This window comes from Xenopus tropicalis, chromosome 3, assembly GCF_000004195.4.
Source record: "Xenopus tropicalis strain Nigerian chromosome 3, UCB_Xtro_10.0, whole genome shotgun sequence".
Classification (NCBI taxonomy): Eukaryota; Metazoa; Chordata; class Amphibia; order Anura; family Pipidae; genus Xenopus; species Xenopus tropicalis.
This window is the reverse complement of record NC_030679.2, coordinates 153,645,210-153,660,301: the sequence shown is the minus strand read 5'-3', so window position 1 is coordinate 153,660,301 and position 15,092 is coordinate 153,645,210. Positions and strand designations below refer to the sequence as shown.

The window sequence follows — 15,092 nt, the reverse complement described above, 5'->3', positions numbered from 1 at the left end:
CAACTGGCCTTGGAACTGGGCTTTCTGGGGCATCTAGGGGAGCAAATGGCCATTCTCCCCAACTCTGCTCCCAAATGGCCTTGGAGCTGAACTTTCTGGTGCATCTAGGGGAGCAAATGGCCATTCTCCCCAACTCTCCCCCCAACTGGCCTTGGAACTGGGCTTTATGGTGCATTTGGGAGAGCAAATGGCCATTCTCCCCAACTCTGTCCCCAACTGGCCTTGGAGCTGGGCTTTATGGGGCATCTAGGGGAGCAAATGGCCATTCTCCCCAACTCTCCCCCAACTAACCTTGGAACTGGGCTTTCTGGGGCATCTAGGGGAGCAAATGGTCATTCTCCCCAACTCTCCCCCCAACTGGCCTTGGATCTGGGCATTCTGGGGCATCTAGGAGAGCAAATGGCCATTCTCCCCAACTCTCCCCCCAACTGGCCTTGGATCTGGGCATTCTGGGGCATCTAGGAGAGCAAATGGCCATTCTCCCCAACTCTCCCCCCAACTGGCCTTGGATCTGGGCATTCTGGGGCATCTAGGAGAGCAAATGGCCATTCTCCCCAACTCTCCCCCCAACTGGCCTTGGATCTGGGCATTCTGGGGCATCTAGGAGAGCAAATGGCCATTCTCCCCATTTCTGCCCCCAACTGGCCTTGGATCTGGGCATTCTGGGGCATCTAGGAGAGCAAATGGCCATTCTCCCCAACTCTCCCCCCAACTGACCTTGGAACCGGGCTTTCTGGGGCATCTAGGGGAGCAAATGGCCATTCTCCCCAACTCTCCCCCCAACTGGCCTTGGAACTGGGCTTTATGGTGCATTTGGGAGAGCAAATGGCCATTCTCCCTAACTCTGCCCCCAAATGGCCTTGGAGCTGGGCTTTATGGTGCATCTGGGAGAGCAAATGGCCATTCTCCCCAACTCTCCCCCCAACTGGCCTTGGAGCTGGGCTTTATGGTACATCTGGGAGAGCAAATGGCCATTCTCCCCAACTCTCCCCCAACTGACCTTGGATCTGGGCATTCTGGGGCATCTAGGGGAGCAAATGACCATTCTCCCCAACTCTCCCCCCAACTGGCCTTGGAGCTGGGCTTTATGGTACATCTGGGAGAGCAAATGGCCATTCTCCCCAAATCTCCCCCCAACTGGCCTTGGATCTGGGCATTCTGGTGCATCTAGGAGAGCAAATGGCCATTCTCCCCAACTCTCCCCCAACTGGCCTTGGATCTGGGCATTCTGGGGCATCTAGGGGAGCAAATGACCATTCTCCCCAACTCTCCCCCCAACTGACCTTGGAACTGGGCTTTCTGGGGCATCTAGGGGAGCAAATGGCCATTCTCCCCAACTCTCCCCCCAACTGGCCTTGGAACCGGGTTTCCTGGGGCATCTAGGGGAGCAAATGGCCATTCTCTCCAACTCTGCTCCCAAATGGCCTTGGCCAAATGGCCATTCTCCCCAAAGAGGTGAGTTGTAGTTCTACAGATAGCCGCTGGTAAGTAAGGAGCTCCCTTTGTGGCCCCTCCTTTGCAAAGAGTTGCACCACTGGGGCAAGATGCAAATTCTATGGGGGCAAAGTGGAAAAACAATGGTGCTTTGTGGCTATTTTTGCACTTTCTATCTTGCCCCCCAGTTGATTACTAAGGATATAGCTCCCACTGCCTGTATCACCCCACAGCAGGAGGGGCAGGTTCCACAACACCTTCTCTCTCTGTGCCACCCCACACGGGGTTGGGCAGTTTCAGTTGAGCTGGAACAGAATGAGCTTTGTGGATTAGCCGGGAGACAGCTGGTGGGGCGGGGCCACATTATAATATTAATGAGCTGAGGGATATAAAGATGAGAGAGAGCGCAGGGAAGAGACAGGAGCTTCATGTGAGAGACACCAAGAGACTAGCAGGGGAAACAGCCAATTGCCCCAACTCTCACACCCCACAGTGCTTTAAAGCCTACTGCACCAGGGCATTTATTGTTGGCAAGGGGCAATAAGCAAGATGGCGGCTATGAGTCAGAAGAGAAGCTGTGGGGAGATAATGAACGAATTTAAGGAATTTATGTGGAACCCAAGGACCCGGGAATTCATGGGCCGGACAGCGAGCAGTTGGGGTAAGTGAGTGGGGCAGCTTGTGGCTGGGAGAAGGGCAGTTTGTTGTATTTATTTCTCTGGGGATTTGGGAGAAAAAGGTGTTTGTTCTGTTTATTTGCTCCAGTCCAGTGGGAGATCTGCTCTAGGCTATGTAGGTTATATAGTATCACTTGTATATGTGCTGGTCCGATGGTCCTGGGCTGGTCCGATGGTCCTGGGCTGGTCCGATGATCCTGGGCTGGTCCGATGGTCCTGGGCTGGTGCGATGGTCCTGGGCTGGTCCGATGGTTCTGGGCTGGTCCGATGGTTCTGGGCTGGTCCGATGGTTCTGGGCTGGTCCGATGGTCCTGGGCTGGTCCGATGGTTCTTGGCTGGTCCGATGGTCCTGGGCTGGTCCGATGGTTCTGGGCTGGTCCGATGGTCCTGGGCTGGTCCGATGGTCCATAGTTCTTTTATTCACTGAAACCAGTGGGACAATATGATTCCCCCAATATTCTGTTTGTACCCAATGAGCTAGCACTCAGTTATAGTTATTTTATTCACTGAAACCAGTGGGACAATATGATTCCCCCAATATTCTGTTTGTACCCAATGAGCTAGCACTCAATTATAGTTCTTTTGTTCACTGAAACCAGTGGGACAATGTGATTCCCCCAATATTCTGTTTTACCCAATGAGCTAGCACTCAATTATAGTTCTTTTGTTCACTGAAACCAGTGGGACAATGTGATTCCCCCAATATTCTGTTTTACCCAATGAGCTAGCACTCAATTATAGTTCTTTTATTCACTGAAACCAGTGGGACAATGCGATTCCCCCAATATTCTGTTTTACCCAATGAGCTAGCACTCAATTATAGTTCTTTCATTCACTGAAACCAGTGGGACAATGCGATTCCCCCAATATTCTGTTTTACCCAATGAGCTAGCACTCAATTACAGTTCTTTTATTCACTGAAACCAGTGGGACAATGCGATTCCCCCAATATTCTGTTTTACCCAATGAGCTAGCACTCAATTACAGTTCTTTTATTCACTGAAACCAGTGGGACAATGTGATTCCCCCAATACTCTGTTTTACCCAATGAGCTAGCACTCAATTATAGTTCTTTTATTCACTGAAACCAGTGGGACAATGTGATTCCCCCAATATTCTGTTTGTACCCAATGAGCTAGCACTCAATTATAGTTCTTTTATTCACTGAAACCAGTGGGACAATGTGATTCCCCCAATATTCTGTTTTACCCAATGAGCTAGCACTCAATTATAGTTCTTTTATTCACTGAAACCAGTGGGACAATGCGATTCCCCCAATATTCTGTTTTACCCAATGAGCTAGCACTCAATTATAGTTCTTTTATTCACTGAAACCAGTGGGACAATGTGATTCCCCCAATATTCTGTTTGTACCCAATGAGCTAGCACTCAATTATAGTTCTTTTATTCACTGAAACCAGTGGGACAATGCGGTTCCCCGAATATTCTGTTTTACCCAATGAGCTAGCACTCAATTATAGTTCTTTTATTCACTGAAACCAGTGGGACAATGCGATTCCCCCAATATTCTGTTTTACCCAATGAGCTAGCACTCAATTATAGTTCTTTTATGCACTGAAACCAGTGGGACAATGCGATTCCCCCAATATTCTGTTTGTACCCAATGAGCTAGCACTCAATTATAGTTCTTTTATTCACTGAAACCAGTGGGACAATGCGATTCCCCCAATATTCTATTTTACCCAATGAGCTAGCACTCAATTATAGTTCTTTTATTCACTGAAACCAGTGGGACAATGCGATTCCCCCAATATTCTGTTTTACCCAATGAGCTAGCACTCAATTATAGTTCTTTTATTCACTGAAACCAGTGGGACAATGTGATTCCCCCAATATTCTGTTTGTACCCAATGAGCTAGCACTCAATTATAGTTCTTTTATTCACTGAAACCAGTGGGACAATGTGATTCCCCCAATATTCTGTTTTACCCAATGAGCTAGCACTCAATTATAGTTCTTTTATTCACTGAAACCAGTGGGACAATGTGATTCCCCCAATATTCTGTTTTACCCAATGAGCTAGCACTCAATTATAGTTCTTTTATTCACTGAAACCAGAGGGACAATGCGATTCCCCCAATATTCTGTTTGTACCCAATGAGCTAGCACTCAGTTATAGTTCTTTTATTCACTGAAACCAGTGGGACAATGTGATTCCCCCAATATTCTGTTTTACCCAATGAGCTAGCACTCAATTATAGTTCTTTTATTCACTGAAACCAGTGGGACAATATGATTCCCCCAATATTCTGTTTTACCCAATGAGCTAGCACTCAATTATAGTTCTTTTATTCACTGAAACCAGTGGGACAATGCGATTCCCCCAATATTCTGTTTGTACCCAATGAGCTAGCACTCAGTTATAGTTCTTTTATTCACTGAAACCAGTGGGACAATGTGATTCCCCCAATATTCTGTTTTACCCAATGAGCTAGCACTCAATTATAGTTCTTTTGTTCACTGAAACCAGTGGGACAATGTGATTCCCCCAATATTCTGTTTTACCCAATGAGCTAGCACTCAATTATAGTTCTTTTGTTCACTGAAACCAGTGGGACAATGTGATTCCCCCAATATTCTGTTTTACCCAATGAGCTAGCACTCAATTATAGTTCTTTTATTCACTGAAACCAGTGGGACAATGTGATTCCCCCAATATTCTGTTTTACCCAATGAGCTAGCACTCAGTTATAGTTCTTTTATTCACTGAAACCAGTGGGACAATGTGATTCCCCCAATATTCTGTTTTACCCAATGAGCTAGCACTCAATTATAGTTCTTTTGTTCACTGAAACCAGTGGGACAATGTGATTCCCCCAATATTCTGTTTTACCCAATGAGCTAGCACTCAATTATAGTTCTTTTATTCACTGAAACCAGTGGGACAATGTGATTCCCCCAGTATTCTGTTTTACCCAATGAGCTAGCACTCAGTTATAGTTCTTTTATGCACTGAAACCAGTGGGACAATGTGATTCCCCCAATATTCTTTTTTACCCAATGAGCTAGCACTCAATTATAGTTCTTTTATGCACTGAAACCAGTGGGACAATGTGATTCCCCCAATATTCTGTTTTACCCAATGAGCTAGCACTCAGTTATAGTTCTTTTATTCACTGAAACCAGTGGGACAATGTGATTCCCCCAATATTCTTTTTTACCCAATGAGCTAGCACTCAGTTATAGTTCTTTTATTCACTGAAACCAGTGGGACAATGTGATTCCCCCAATATTCTGTTTGTATCCAATGAGCTAGCACTCATTTATAGTTCTTTTATTCACTGAAACCAGTGGGACAATGTGGTTCCCCGAATATTCTTTTTTACCCAATGAGCTAGCACTCTGCATTTTGTTTTCATGTTTTCTGATAAATCTGCCCCATAGAGCCCTGAGCAATAGGCAACATTCCCGTAAGGCATGATGCAAGTGGCAGTTACAGGGGGGCTATTGGTGCTATGATGGGGGGCACTTTGGGCTTAGGGGCAGATAAAGTTCCAGGTGGGTAAATGCTCTTGGGGGGTAGAAGGAGAAGGTTCATTGTGACTGGGTTTTTTTCGGGGGTGAGGGGCTACAAGGGAGGTGGTCCTACAGGGGGCAGGTAGAAAGGCTGTATTTGAGTGGGGCAGTTGGTAGGGTTGGCACACAGCGGGCAGTGCCCTCACTAACATTCACCTTTCTCTCTTCCAGGTCTGATTGTCTCTTTCTACCTGGTTTTTTATGCCTTCCTTACGGGCATGTTTGCCCTCTCCATGTACGTCATGTTACAGACCATCGACGAATATACCCCCAAGTACTGGGACCGACTTACTAGCCCAGGTAAGGCCACACCCTGCCCATTCTGTGGGCCAATCCTTGGCCTTAGTTACATCAGGGGGCGGAGTCTAATGAGCCAGGGATCTGACAAACAAGGGGGGGGAAATAAACACAATGTGAGCACCTACCTTTATTCTGGGGGCACTATCTAGGGGCCACACTGTGTATTGTATATTATATATTTGGGGAGTGCCCACCTACCCTTATTATGGGGGCACTATCTAGGGGCCACACTGTGTATTATATATTTGGGGAGTGAGCACCTACCCTTATTCTGGGGGCACTATCTAGGGGCCACACTGTGTATTGTATATTATATATTTGGGGAGTGCCCACCTACCGTTATTATGGGGGCACTATCTAGGGGCCACACTGTGTATTGTATATTATATATTTGGGGAGTGCCCACCTACCCTTATTCTGGGGGCACTATCTAGGGGCCACACTGTGTATTGTATATTATATATTTGGGGAGTGTGCACCTACCTTTATTCTGGGGGCACTATCTAGGAGCCACACTGTGTATTGTATATTATATATTTGGGGAGTGTGCACCTACCTTTATTCTGGGGGGGCACTATCTAGGAGCCACACTGTGTATTGTATATTATATATTTGGGGAGTGTGCACCTACCTTTATTCTGGGGGGGCACTATCTAGGGGCCACACTGTGTATTGTATATTATATATTTGGGGAGTGCACACCTACCTTTATTCTGGGGGCACTATCTAGGAGCCACACTGTGTATTGTATATTATATATTTGGGGAGTGTGCACCTACCTTTATTCTGGGGGGGCACTATCTAGGAGCCACACTGTGTATTGTATATTATATATTTGGGGAGTGTGCACCTACCTTTATTCTGGGGGGGCACTATCTAGGGGCCACACTGTGTATTGTATATTATATATTTGGGGAGTGCACACCTACCTTTATTCTGGGGGCACTATCTAGGGGCCACACTGTATATTATATATTTGGGGAGTGCGCACCTACCTTTATTCTGGGGGCACTATCTAGGGGCCACACTGTATATTATATATTTGGGGAGTGCCCACCTACCTTTATTCTGGGGGCACTATCTAGGGGCCACACTGTATATTATATATTTGGGGAGTGAGCACCTACCCTTATTCTGGGGGCACTATCTAGGGGCCACACTGTGTATTGTATATTATATATTTGGGGAGTGTGCACCTACCTTTATTCTGGGGGCACTATCTAGGGGCCACACTGTGTATTGTATATTATATATTTGGGGAGTGCCCACCTACCCTTATTATGGGGGCACTATCTAGGGGCCACACTGTGTATTATATATTTGGGGAGTGAGCACCTACCCTTATTCTGGGGGCACTATCTAGGGGCCACACTGTGTATTGTATATTATATATTTGGGGAGTGCCCACCTACCGTTATTATGGGGGCACTATCTAGGGGCCACACTGTGTATTGTATATTATATATTTGGGGAGTGCCCACCTACCCTTATTCTGGGGGCACTATCTAGGGGCCACACTGTGTATTGTATATTATATATTTGGGGAGTGTGCACCTACCTTTATTCTGGGGGCACTATCTAGGAGCCACACTGTGTATTGTATATTATATATTTGGGGAGTGTGCACCTACCTTTATTCTGGGGGGGCACTATCTAGGAGCCACACTGTGTATTGTATATTATATATTTGGGGAGTGTGCACCTACCTTTATTCTGGGGGGGCACTATCTAGGGGCCACACTGTGTATTGTATATTATATATTTGGGGAGTGCACACCTACCTTTATTCTGGGGGCACTATCTAGGAGCCACACTGTGTATTGTATATTATATATTTGGGGAGTGTGCACCTACCTTTATTCTGGGGGGGCACTATCTAGGAGCCACACTGTGTATTGTATATTATATATTTGGGGAGTGTGCACCTACCTTTATTCTGGGGGGGCACTATCTAGGGGCCACACTGTGTATTGTATATTATATATTTGGGGAGTGCACACCTACCTTTATTCTGGGGGCACTATCTAGGGGCCACACTGTATATTATATATTTGGGGAGTGCGCACCTACCTTTATTCTGGGGGCACTATCTAGGGGCCACACTGTATATTATATATTTGGGGAGTGCCCACCTACCTTTATTCTGGGGGCACTATCTAGGGGCCACACTGTATATTATATATTTGGGGAGTGAGCACCTACCCTTATTCTGGGGGCACTATCTAGGGGCCACACTGTGTATTGTATATTATATATTTGGGGAGTGCCCACCTACCTTTATTCTGGGGGCACTATCTAGGGGCCACACTGTGTATTGTATATTATATATTTGGGGAGTGCACACCTACCTTTATTCTGGGGGCACTATCTAGGGGCCACACTGTATATTATATATTTGGGGAGTGCGCACCTACCTTTATTCTGGGGGCACTATCTAGGGGCCACACTGTATATTATATATTTGGGGAGTGCCCACCTACCTTTATTCTGGGGGCACTATCTAGGGGCCACACTGTATATTATATATTTGGGGAGTGAGCACCTACCCTTATTCTGGGGGCCACTCACTAGGAGCCACACTGTATATTATATATTTGGGGAGAGTTTACACTCTTTATAGTGATTTGAAAGCACAGTCTGTACTAAAGTGACCCCAATTGTCTCCCTACAGGACTGATGATTCGCCCCAAAACAGACACTCTGGAGATTGTTTATAGCATCAGCGGAAACTCCAGCTGGGCGCCCTACGTTTCCCAACTAAACTCAATGCTGGACCGTAAGTTAATGATCTCCTCTGCCACTCACACTCACCCAGCTCCACCTCTCACACTCACCCAGCTCCACCTGTACCACTCACACTCACCCAGCTCCTGTCCCCCCTGTACCACTCACCCAGCTCCACCTGTACCAGTCACACTCACCCAGCTCCTACTCCACCTGTACCACTCACACTCACCCAGCTCCTGTCCCCCCTGTACCACTCACCCAGCTCCACCTGTACCACTCACACTCACCCAGCTCCTACTCCCCCCTGTACCACTCACCCAGCTCCTGTCCCCCCTGTACCACTCACACTCACCCAGCTCCACCTGTACCACTCACACTCACCCAGCTCCACCTGTACCACTCACCCAGCTCCTACTCCACCTGTACCACTCACACTCACCCAGCTCCACCTGTACCACTCACACTCACCCAGCTCCTGTCCCCCCTGCATCACTTACACACACACATAGTCACACCCAAACCACAGACTCTACTGAAACAGCCTAGTAAGAACTGGCCTATTGAGTGCAGCAATTGCAAAAAAGCTTACGGTTCCCCTCTGCTGTGTAATTCTGATAATAAAAGGGGAGTGATATTTGCCCCCACCCTTAGCACTTACCCCTCTCCCATCTTCTCCCCACAGCATACAATGACACAGTGCAGATGCAACAGGGCTCTGTGTGCCCCAGCGGGGTGTTTAACAAACAGGACGATACGGGGGACGTGAGAAATTACCCCAAGAAGGCCTGTCAGTTCCTCCGGAGCTCCCTGGGCGACTGCTCGGGGCTAACAGACCCCACGTATGGCTACTCCACTGGCAGCCCCTGTCTCCTCATCAAGATGAACAAGGTAAGGGGCCCCGGCGTGCGTGTGTATAAATGTGGGTGTGTCTCTTTAAGTATAAATATGGGTGTGTCCCTGTGTATAAATATGGGTGTGTCCCTTTATGTATAAATGTGGGTGTATCTCTTTAAGTATAAATATGGGTGTGTCCCTGAGAGGGGCGGAGCCCCAGATTGGTACCTGCAGAACTGGAATATCCGGATTGTATTCCAGGAATTCCCTGACTCAGCTGGGGGGGGTGAGAGCTGCACCTGAGTTTCAGCCACAAGGGGGAGCTCTCAGGTTACTAATCTCTTTTGCCATTTTACCCTGAACTGCCCCATAACCCTTCCTGTTTATGGATAGTGAGCAATTTTGCCCCAGGGCAGTAGCCCATATCAACCAATCTATGCATAACGCTATGGGGGTCCTATAGGGTGGCCATTGGGCCCTTACTGGGCTGTGCCATTGGGCCCTTACTGGGCTGTGCCATTGGGCCCTTACTGGGCTGTGCCATTGGGCCCTTACTGGGCTGTGCCATTGGGCCATTACTGGGCTGGGCCATTGGGCCATTACTGGGCTGGGCCATTGGGCCATTACTGGGCTGTGCCATTGGGCCATTACTGGGCTGTGCCATTGGGCCAACACTGGGCTGGACCATTGGGCCATTACTGGGCTGGGCCATTGGGCCAACACTGGGCTGTGCCATTGAGCCATTACTAGGTTGGGCCATTGGGCCATTACTGGGCTGGACCATTGGGCCATTACTGGACTGTGCCATTGGGCCATTACTGGGCAGGGCCATTGGGCCAACACTGGGCTGTGCCAGTGGGCCAACACTGGGCTGTGCCATTGGGCCAACACTGGGCTGTGCCATTGGGCCATTACTGGGCTGTATCTTTGGGCCAATACTGGGCTGTGCCATTGGGCCATTACTGGGCTGTGCCATTGGGCCATTACTGGGCTGTACCATTGCACCAGAAGCTCTTCCCTAGTGATTTCCATTGTCCCTTTGTGCCATGTGAAGTACAGCGCCACACTTGCTGCGGGTGCCATGGCACACACTGGTCAGTGCCATGGGACTTTCCTGGATTAACCCTGTATGTGCCCCCAAGAGAAGCCCCCACCCCTCTCTCATTCCTCATTCTCTCTTTCCAGATCATAAACTTCTACCCTGGCGTCATCCCAAGTCTCTCGAATACGTCCATCACCATAAACTGCACGGGCACGGTAAGAGCCTCAGCCAATCACACATTGCATGTCTCTACCTAGACTGTCTCTTCTGTACAATGTGTCTCAGTCTGTCTCTCTCTTGGTGTCTCCAGAGGCCCAAATCTGCTCTAACAAACCTGGTAAGGAAAATCCAGTAGAGTAAATAAACCCACTTGTAGCAGAACCCCTATAGATGCCTCCTCAGGATACTGGGCCACAATCAGTTCCATGGGTGCAAGTGGATAATGTTCCTCCACCTGCAGTTCTTTCCATGAAACTGAGAGAGGCCCATTTGCTTGCTTGCTTGCTTGCCCAGGAGAAGCCCAATAGTACCGACTGGGCAGAACCCCTATAGATGCCTCCTCAGGATACTGGGCCACAATCAGTTACATGGGTGCAAGTGGATAATGTTCCCCCACCTGCGGTTCTTCCCATGAAACTGAGAGAGGCCTATTCGCTTGCTTGCCCAGGAGAAGCCCAATAGTACCGACCGGGCAGAACCCCTATAGAGGCCTCCTAGGGATACTGGGCCACAATCAGTTCCATGGGTGCAAGTGGATAATGTTCCTCCACCTGCGGTTCTTCCCATGAAACGGAGAGGCCCAGGAGAAGCCCAACAATACCGATTGGGCGGAACCTGTAGAATAGCTGCTTCACTGAATGACCTGTAGTGTAATCTATACAGATGTTCCACATGAGGGCTGACGAATCACTCAGAGACCCCCCATTGTCACCCAGTGTCCCCCCAGGAACCAAGCTAGGGATGTAAGGGGGAACTGGGTGCCAGTCTGTAGGGCACTTGTGCCATCCGGGGCATTCAAGCCAATTGCTGGGAAATTCCTTGGATTTATATTTGAATATTTTCTGAGCTGCCTTTGCTCCCACTGTAAAGCCCATCTACAAGCTGTACCCCCATAATAACCCAACTCTAAAGCCCCCCGAGCCAGAGCAAAGCTGGCCCCAAACCTAGGCGCCCAGTAACCCAGACTCTCAATGTGTTTTCTTATGGTTTAACTTCCCCTTTCGTTAGGGCTGTGAGGGCAGAAGGGGTATTAGGGCAAGTGCTGCTGGGTGGGATGGCGACCGGGGGGGGCTGCCAATGATGTTGGGGTACAGCTTAAAGGGAGGTTGATTGGTTACTGACACCACAGCTGAGAGGGGGATGAGCAGCCACAACTGTACTGTTATAGGGCAATTGTAAAGTAAATACCCCCACATGGGGCACTTATATACATGTACGGATACATTGTGACATTATCAACCTGTTTCTCCCAGACGGCAAACATGGATCAGATGTTGGGGAGTCGCACTTATTACCCCAGTAGCAACCCCAGTAACGGCACCAGTAACGGCACCAGTCTGGGCACCATGGACCTCATGTATTTTCCATACTATGGGAACAGAGCACAGGTGAGATTTACCCCATTCCTGCCCCAATGGCATCACTGCCTGCCCCAATACCCCTGTAATCTTACAGCACCCTGTCGCACCCTGGCATCACCCGTCGCACCCTGGCATTACCCGTCGCACCCTGGCATCACCCTGTCATTAGCGCAGTAGTGCAACTACAACTCACAGTAACGGTGTGCCGTGCAGAGTAACAAATGGGCACCAGAAGGCTCTTTGTGCTAAAGCAGAATGTGTCCTGCTCTAAGGCACAATGCCTGTAGGGAAATACTCCCAGCTAATCTCTCCTGGTTGGAGCCAAAACTGCTCTAATCTCACTCTCTCACTTTCCTAGAAAGTGCTCTTATAAATGACTGGGGCCCTGCTGATCCCAGGTTCAGTGGAACTCCCACCTCACTCACCAGATGCAGCCAAAGAGGAAGCCCCACCCCTTTGTTAAGCATTAGAGTGTAAAGGGAGGGGCCTACCTAGGAACCAATAAGGCACATATGCAAACTATAAACTGATACATGGGGCTTTGCCCAGTAACAGCACAGACTAAGGAGGTTGTAGGGTTTAAATCCATAGAGACATGTTAACCCTATAGGTCCCTACAGATGTTTCCCACTTTTCATGATATCATCCAATCACAGCCACCCGTGCCCTCTCTATGTGCCGCCATGTTCCTAACCCCGCCCCCTTTCCTCTCATTGCAGCAGAACTATAAGTGCCGCCCTGTTCCTAACCCCGCCCCCTTTCCTCTCATTGCAGAAGAACTATTCGCAGCCGCTGGTGGCGGTGAAGTTCTACAACTTGACGCTGAACCAAGACCTGTACGTGCAGTGCCGCGCCAACGCCGTCAATATCAACACCAATGACAGTCAAGACAAGTTTTCGGGGCGCGTCTCATTCAAGCTGCACATCAATAAATGAAAGCAAATGACCAATCCGTAATGGCGTCTCATGGGGCCCCAGGGGCCCCGCCAAGTCCCATAGCCTGGAACATATCCCATAATGCCAGGCAAGGGTGCCTCCCTCAAGTATCATTCACAGACCATCTTCTCAGTTGCCTAGCAACCGAAATAAAGCAAAAGTAATGGGGCGTGGGGGGGGGTTCTGCAAGAAATATGATTTTATTTTTAAATTCCGCATTTCTAACCAATTGCATTGTAAATAAGAAATATTTAACCCTTCATGAATCCTGTACAGTCCCTTTGGGTGTAAATAGAACCAGTTGTAACATACCCCCTGGTGCAACAATAAAGCGACAAACCCAACTGCCTCCTGGTGACTTGACTTCATCTCTGGAACTGCCGGCTCCATATTCACCCAGCAACATTACTGGGGGCCCTTTAGGGACCCCCATATCTGGCACCATCTCCTACACCCTCATAAAGCAGTACTCAGTACCATTATCTTCTAATTCTTCTTCCTCCTCCTCCTTCTTCTTCCTCCTTCTTTCCTCCTTCTTTCCTCTTCTTCTTCTTCTTCCTTCTTCTTCTTCCTTCTTCTTTCTCCTCTTTCTCTTTCTTTCTCTCTTCTTATCCTTCCTTCCTTTTCTTATTAATTATTCTAATTCATTATTATTTATATAGCGCCATCAGTTTACGCAGCGCTTTACAGAATAGAGGGGTACAGAAGACAGAACAGTAACATGTACATATAAACGATTCACACAAATGGTTTGCAGTTACATTGGATGAGGATCAGAGACACTAGGGGGAGGGCCCTGCTCGCAAGAGCTTACATTCTAAAAGGGGGGCTGAGACATAAGGTCAGGGTAACTAGCATGGCATTAGAGTTCATGTAGGTGAGTAAAGTGACAGTAAGTGCAGAGTGAGAGGTGGGAACCAGTGGTTAGTGAGTGTTTGAGGGAAGATTAGGGTTCTGGGGGTTTAGGTTATAGGCTTGAGGGAAAAGGTGAGTTTTAAGAGACCGTCTGGAGAGTCTGGCAGTGCCTAATGGGACGGGGAAGAGCGTTCCAGAGGATGGGTGCGAGAGTGAGAAGTCCTGGGTGCAAGAGTGAAAGGAAGTGATGAGTGAGGAGGAGAGAAGGAGGTCATGTGTAGAGCAAAGGTTACCCCTGGGGGGTACTTGGGGGGTTAGGGGGGTTAAATAGAGTCTGGCAGTGCCTAATGGGACGGGGAAGAGCGTTCCAGAGGATGGGTGCGAGAGTGAGAGGAGGCGGTGAGTGAGGAGGAGAGAAGGTTGTTATGTGTAGAGCAGAGGTTACCCCTGGGGGTACTTGGGGATTAGGGTGGGTAAATAGAGGGTTGCGGGTGTATGAGTCTGGTGTATGAGTCTGGCAGCACTGTTCCTGATGGATTGGCAGAGAGGGGCGGCACTGTTCCTGAGGGATTGGAAGAGAGGGGCGGCACTTGGGGAGCAAGAGGAGAGGGGTATGAGTCTGGCAGCACTATTCCTGATGGATTGGCAGAGAGGGGCGGCACTTGGGGGAGCAGGAGGAGAGGGGTATGAGTCTGGCAGCACTATTCCTGAGGGATTGGCAGAGAGGGGCGGCACTTGGGAAGCGGGAGGAGAGGGGTAGGAGTCGGGCAGCACTGTTCCTCAGGGATTGGCAGAGAGGGGCGGCACTTGGGGAGCGGGAGGAGAGGGGTAGGAGTCGGGCAGCACTGTTCCTGATGGATTGGAGTGGGGGCAGTTTAGACAGGGGAAGGGGTGGGACGAGGGCGTGGATGAGAGTTATGGCAGTCTCATGAGTGAGGAAAGGTCGAATGGGTGCAAAGTTTTGAGGTGCAAACAACAGGATTTAGAGAGTGTTTGAATGTGGGGAGGAAAAGAGAGAGCAGAGTCAAATGTGACCCCTAGACAGCGAGCTTGTGGGACTGGGGTTATATTAATATTTCCCACGCAGACAGTGATGTCGGGCAGGGAATGGAGTTGTAGGGTGGGAAGATGAGCAGCTCAGTTTTGTCCATGTTGATCTTTAGGTGGCGA

The 15,092-nt window shown here is 48.8% G+C and overlaps 1 protein-coding gene across 1 annotated transcript; it reads left to right on the top strand.

The window, feature by feature from the left end:
* Positions 1–1,882: 1,882 nt before the first annotated feature.
* On the top strand, positions 1,883–13,416 carry atp1b2 (ATPase, Na+/K+ transporting, beta 2 polypeptide). The gene is made up of 7 exons (NM_203739.1): positions 1,883–2,095; positions 5,820–5,948; positions 8,620–8,724; positions 9,358–9,563; positions 10,695–10,766; positions 12,024–12,158; positions 12,906–13,416. The coding sequence occupies exons 1-7, from the start codon at positions 1,984–1,986 to the stop codon at positions 13,065–13,067; spliced, it is 921 nt and encodes a 306-aa protein (NP_989070.1). The 5' UTR covers positions 1,883–1,983; the 3' UTR covers positions 13,068–13,416.
* Positions 13,417–15,092: the final 1,676 nt, after the last annotated feature.

Coding starts and splice junctions, on each gene's coding strand:
- atp1b2 (NM_203739.1), top strand. CDS start 1,984: ATGGCGGCTATGAGTCAGAAGAGAAGCTGTGGGGAGATAATGAACGAA. Junction 2,096..5,819: donor CCGGACAGCGAGCAGTTGGG/GTAAGTGAGTGG, acceptor TCTCTCTTCCAG/GTCTGATTGTCTCTTTCTAC. Junction 5,949..8,619: donor GGACCGACTTACTAGCCCAG/GTAAGGCCACAC, acceptor GTCTCCCTACAG/GACTGATGATTCGCCCCAAA.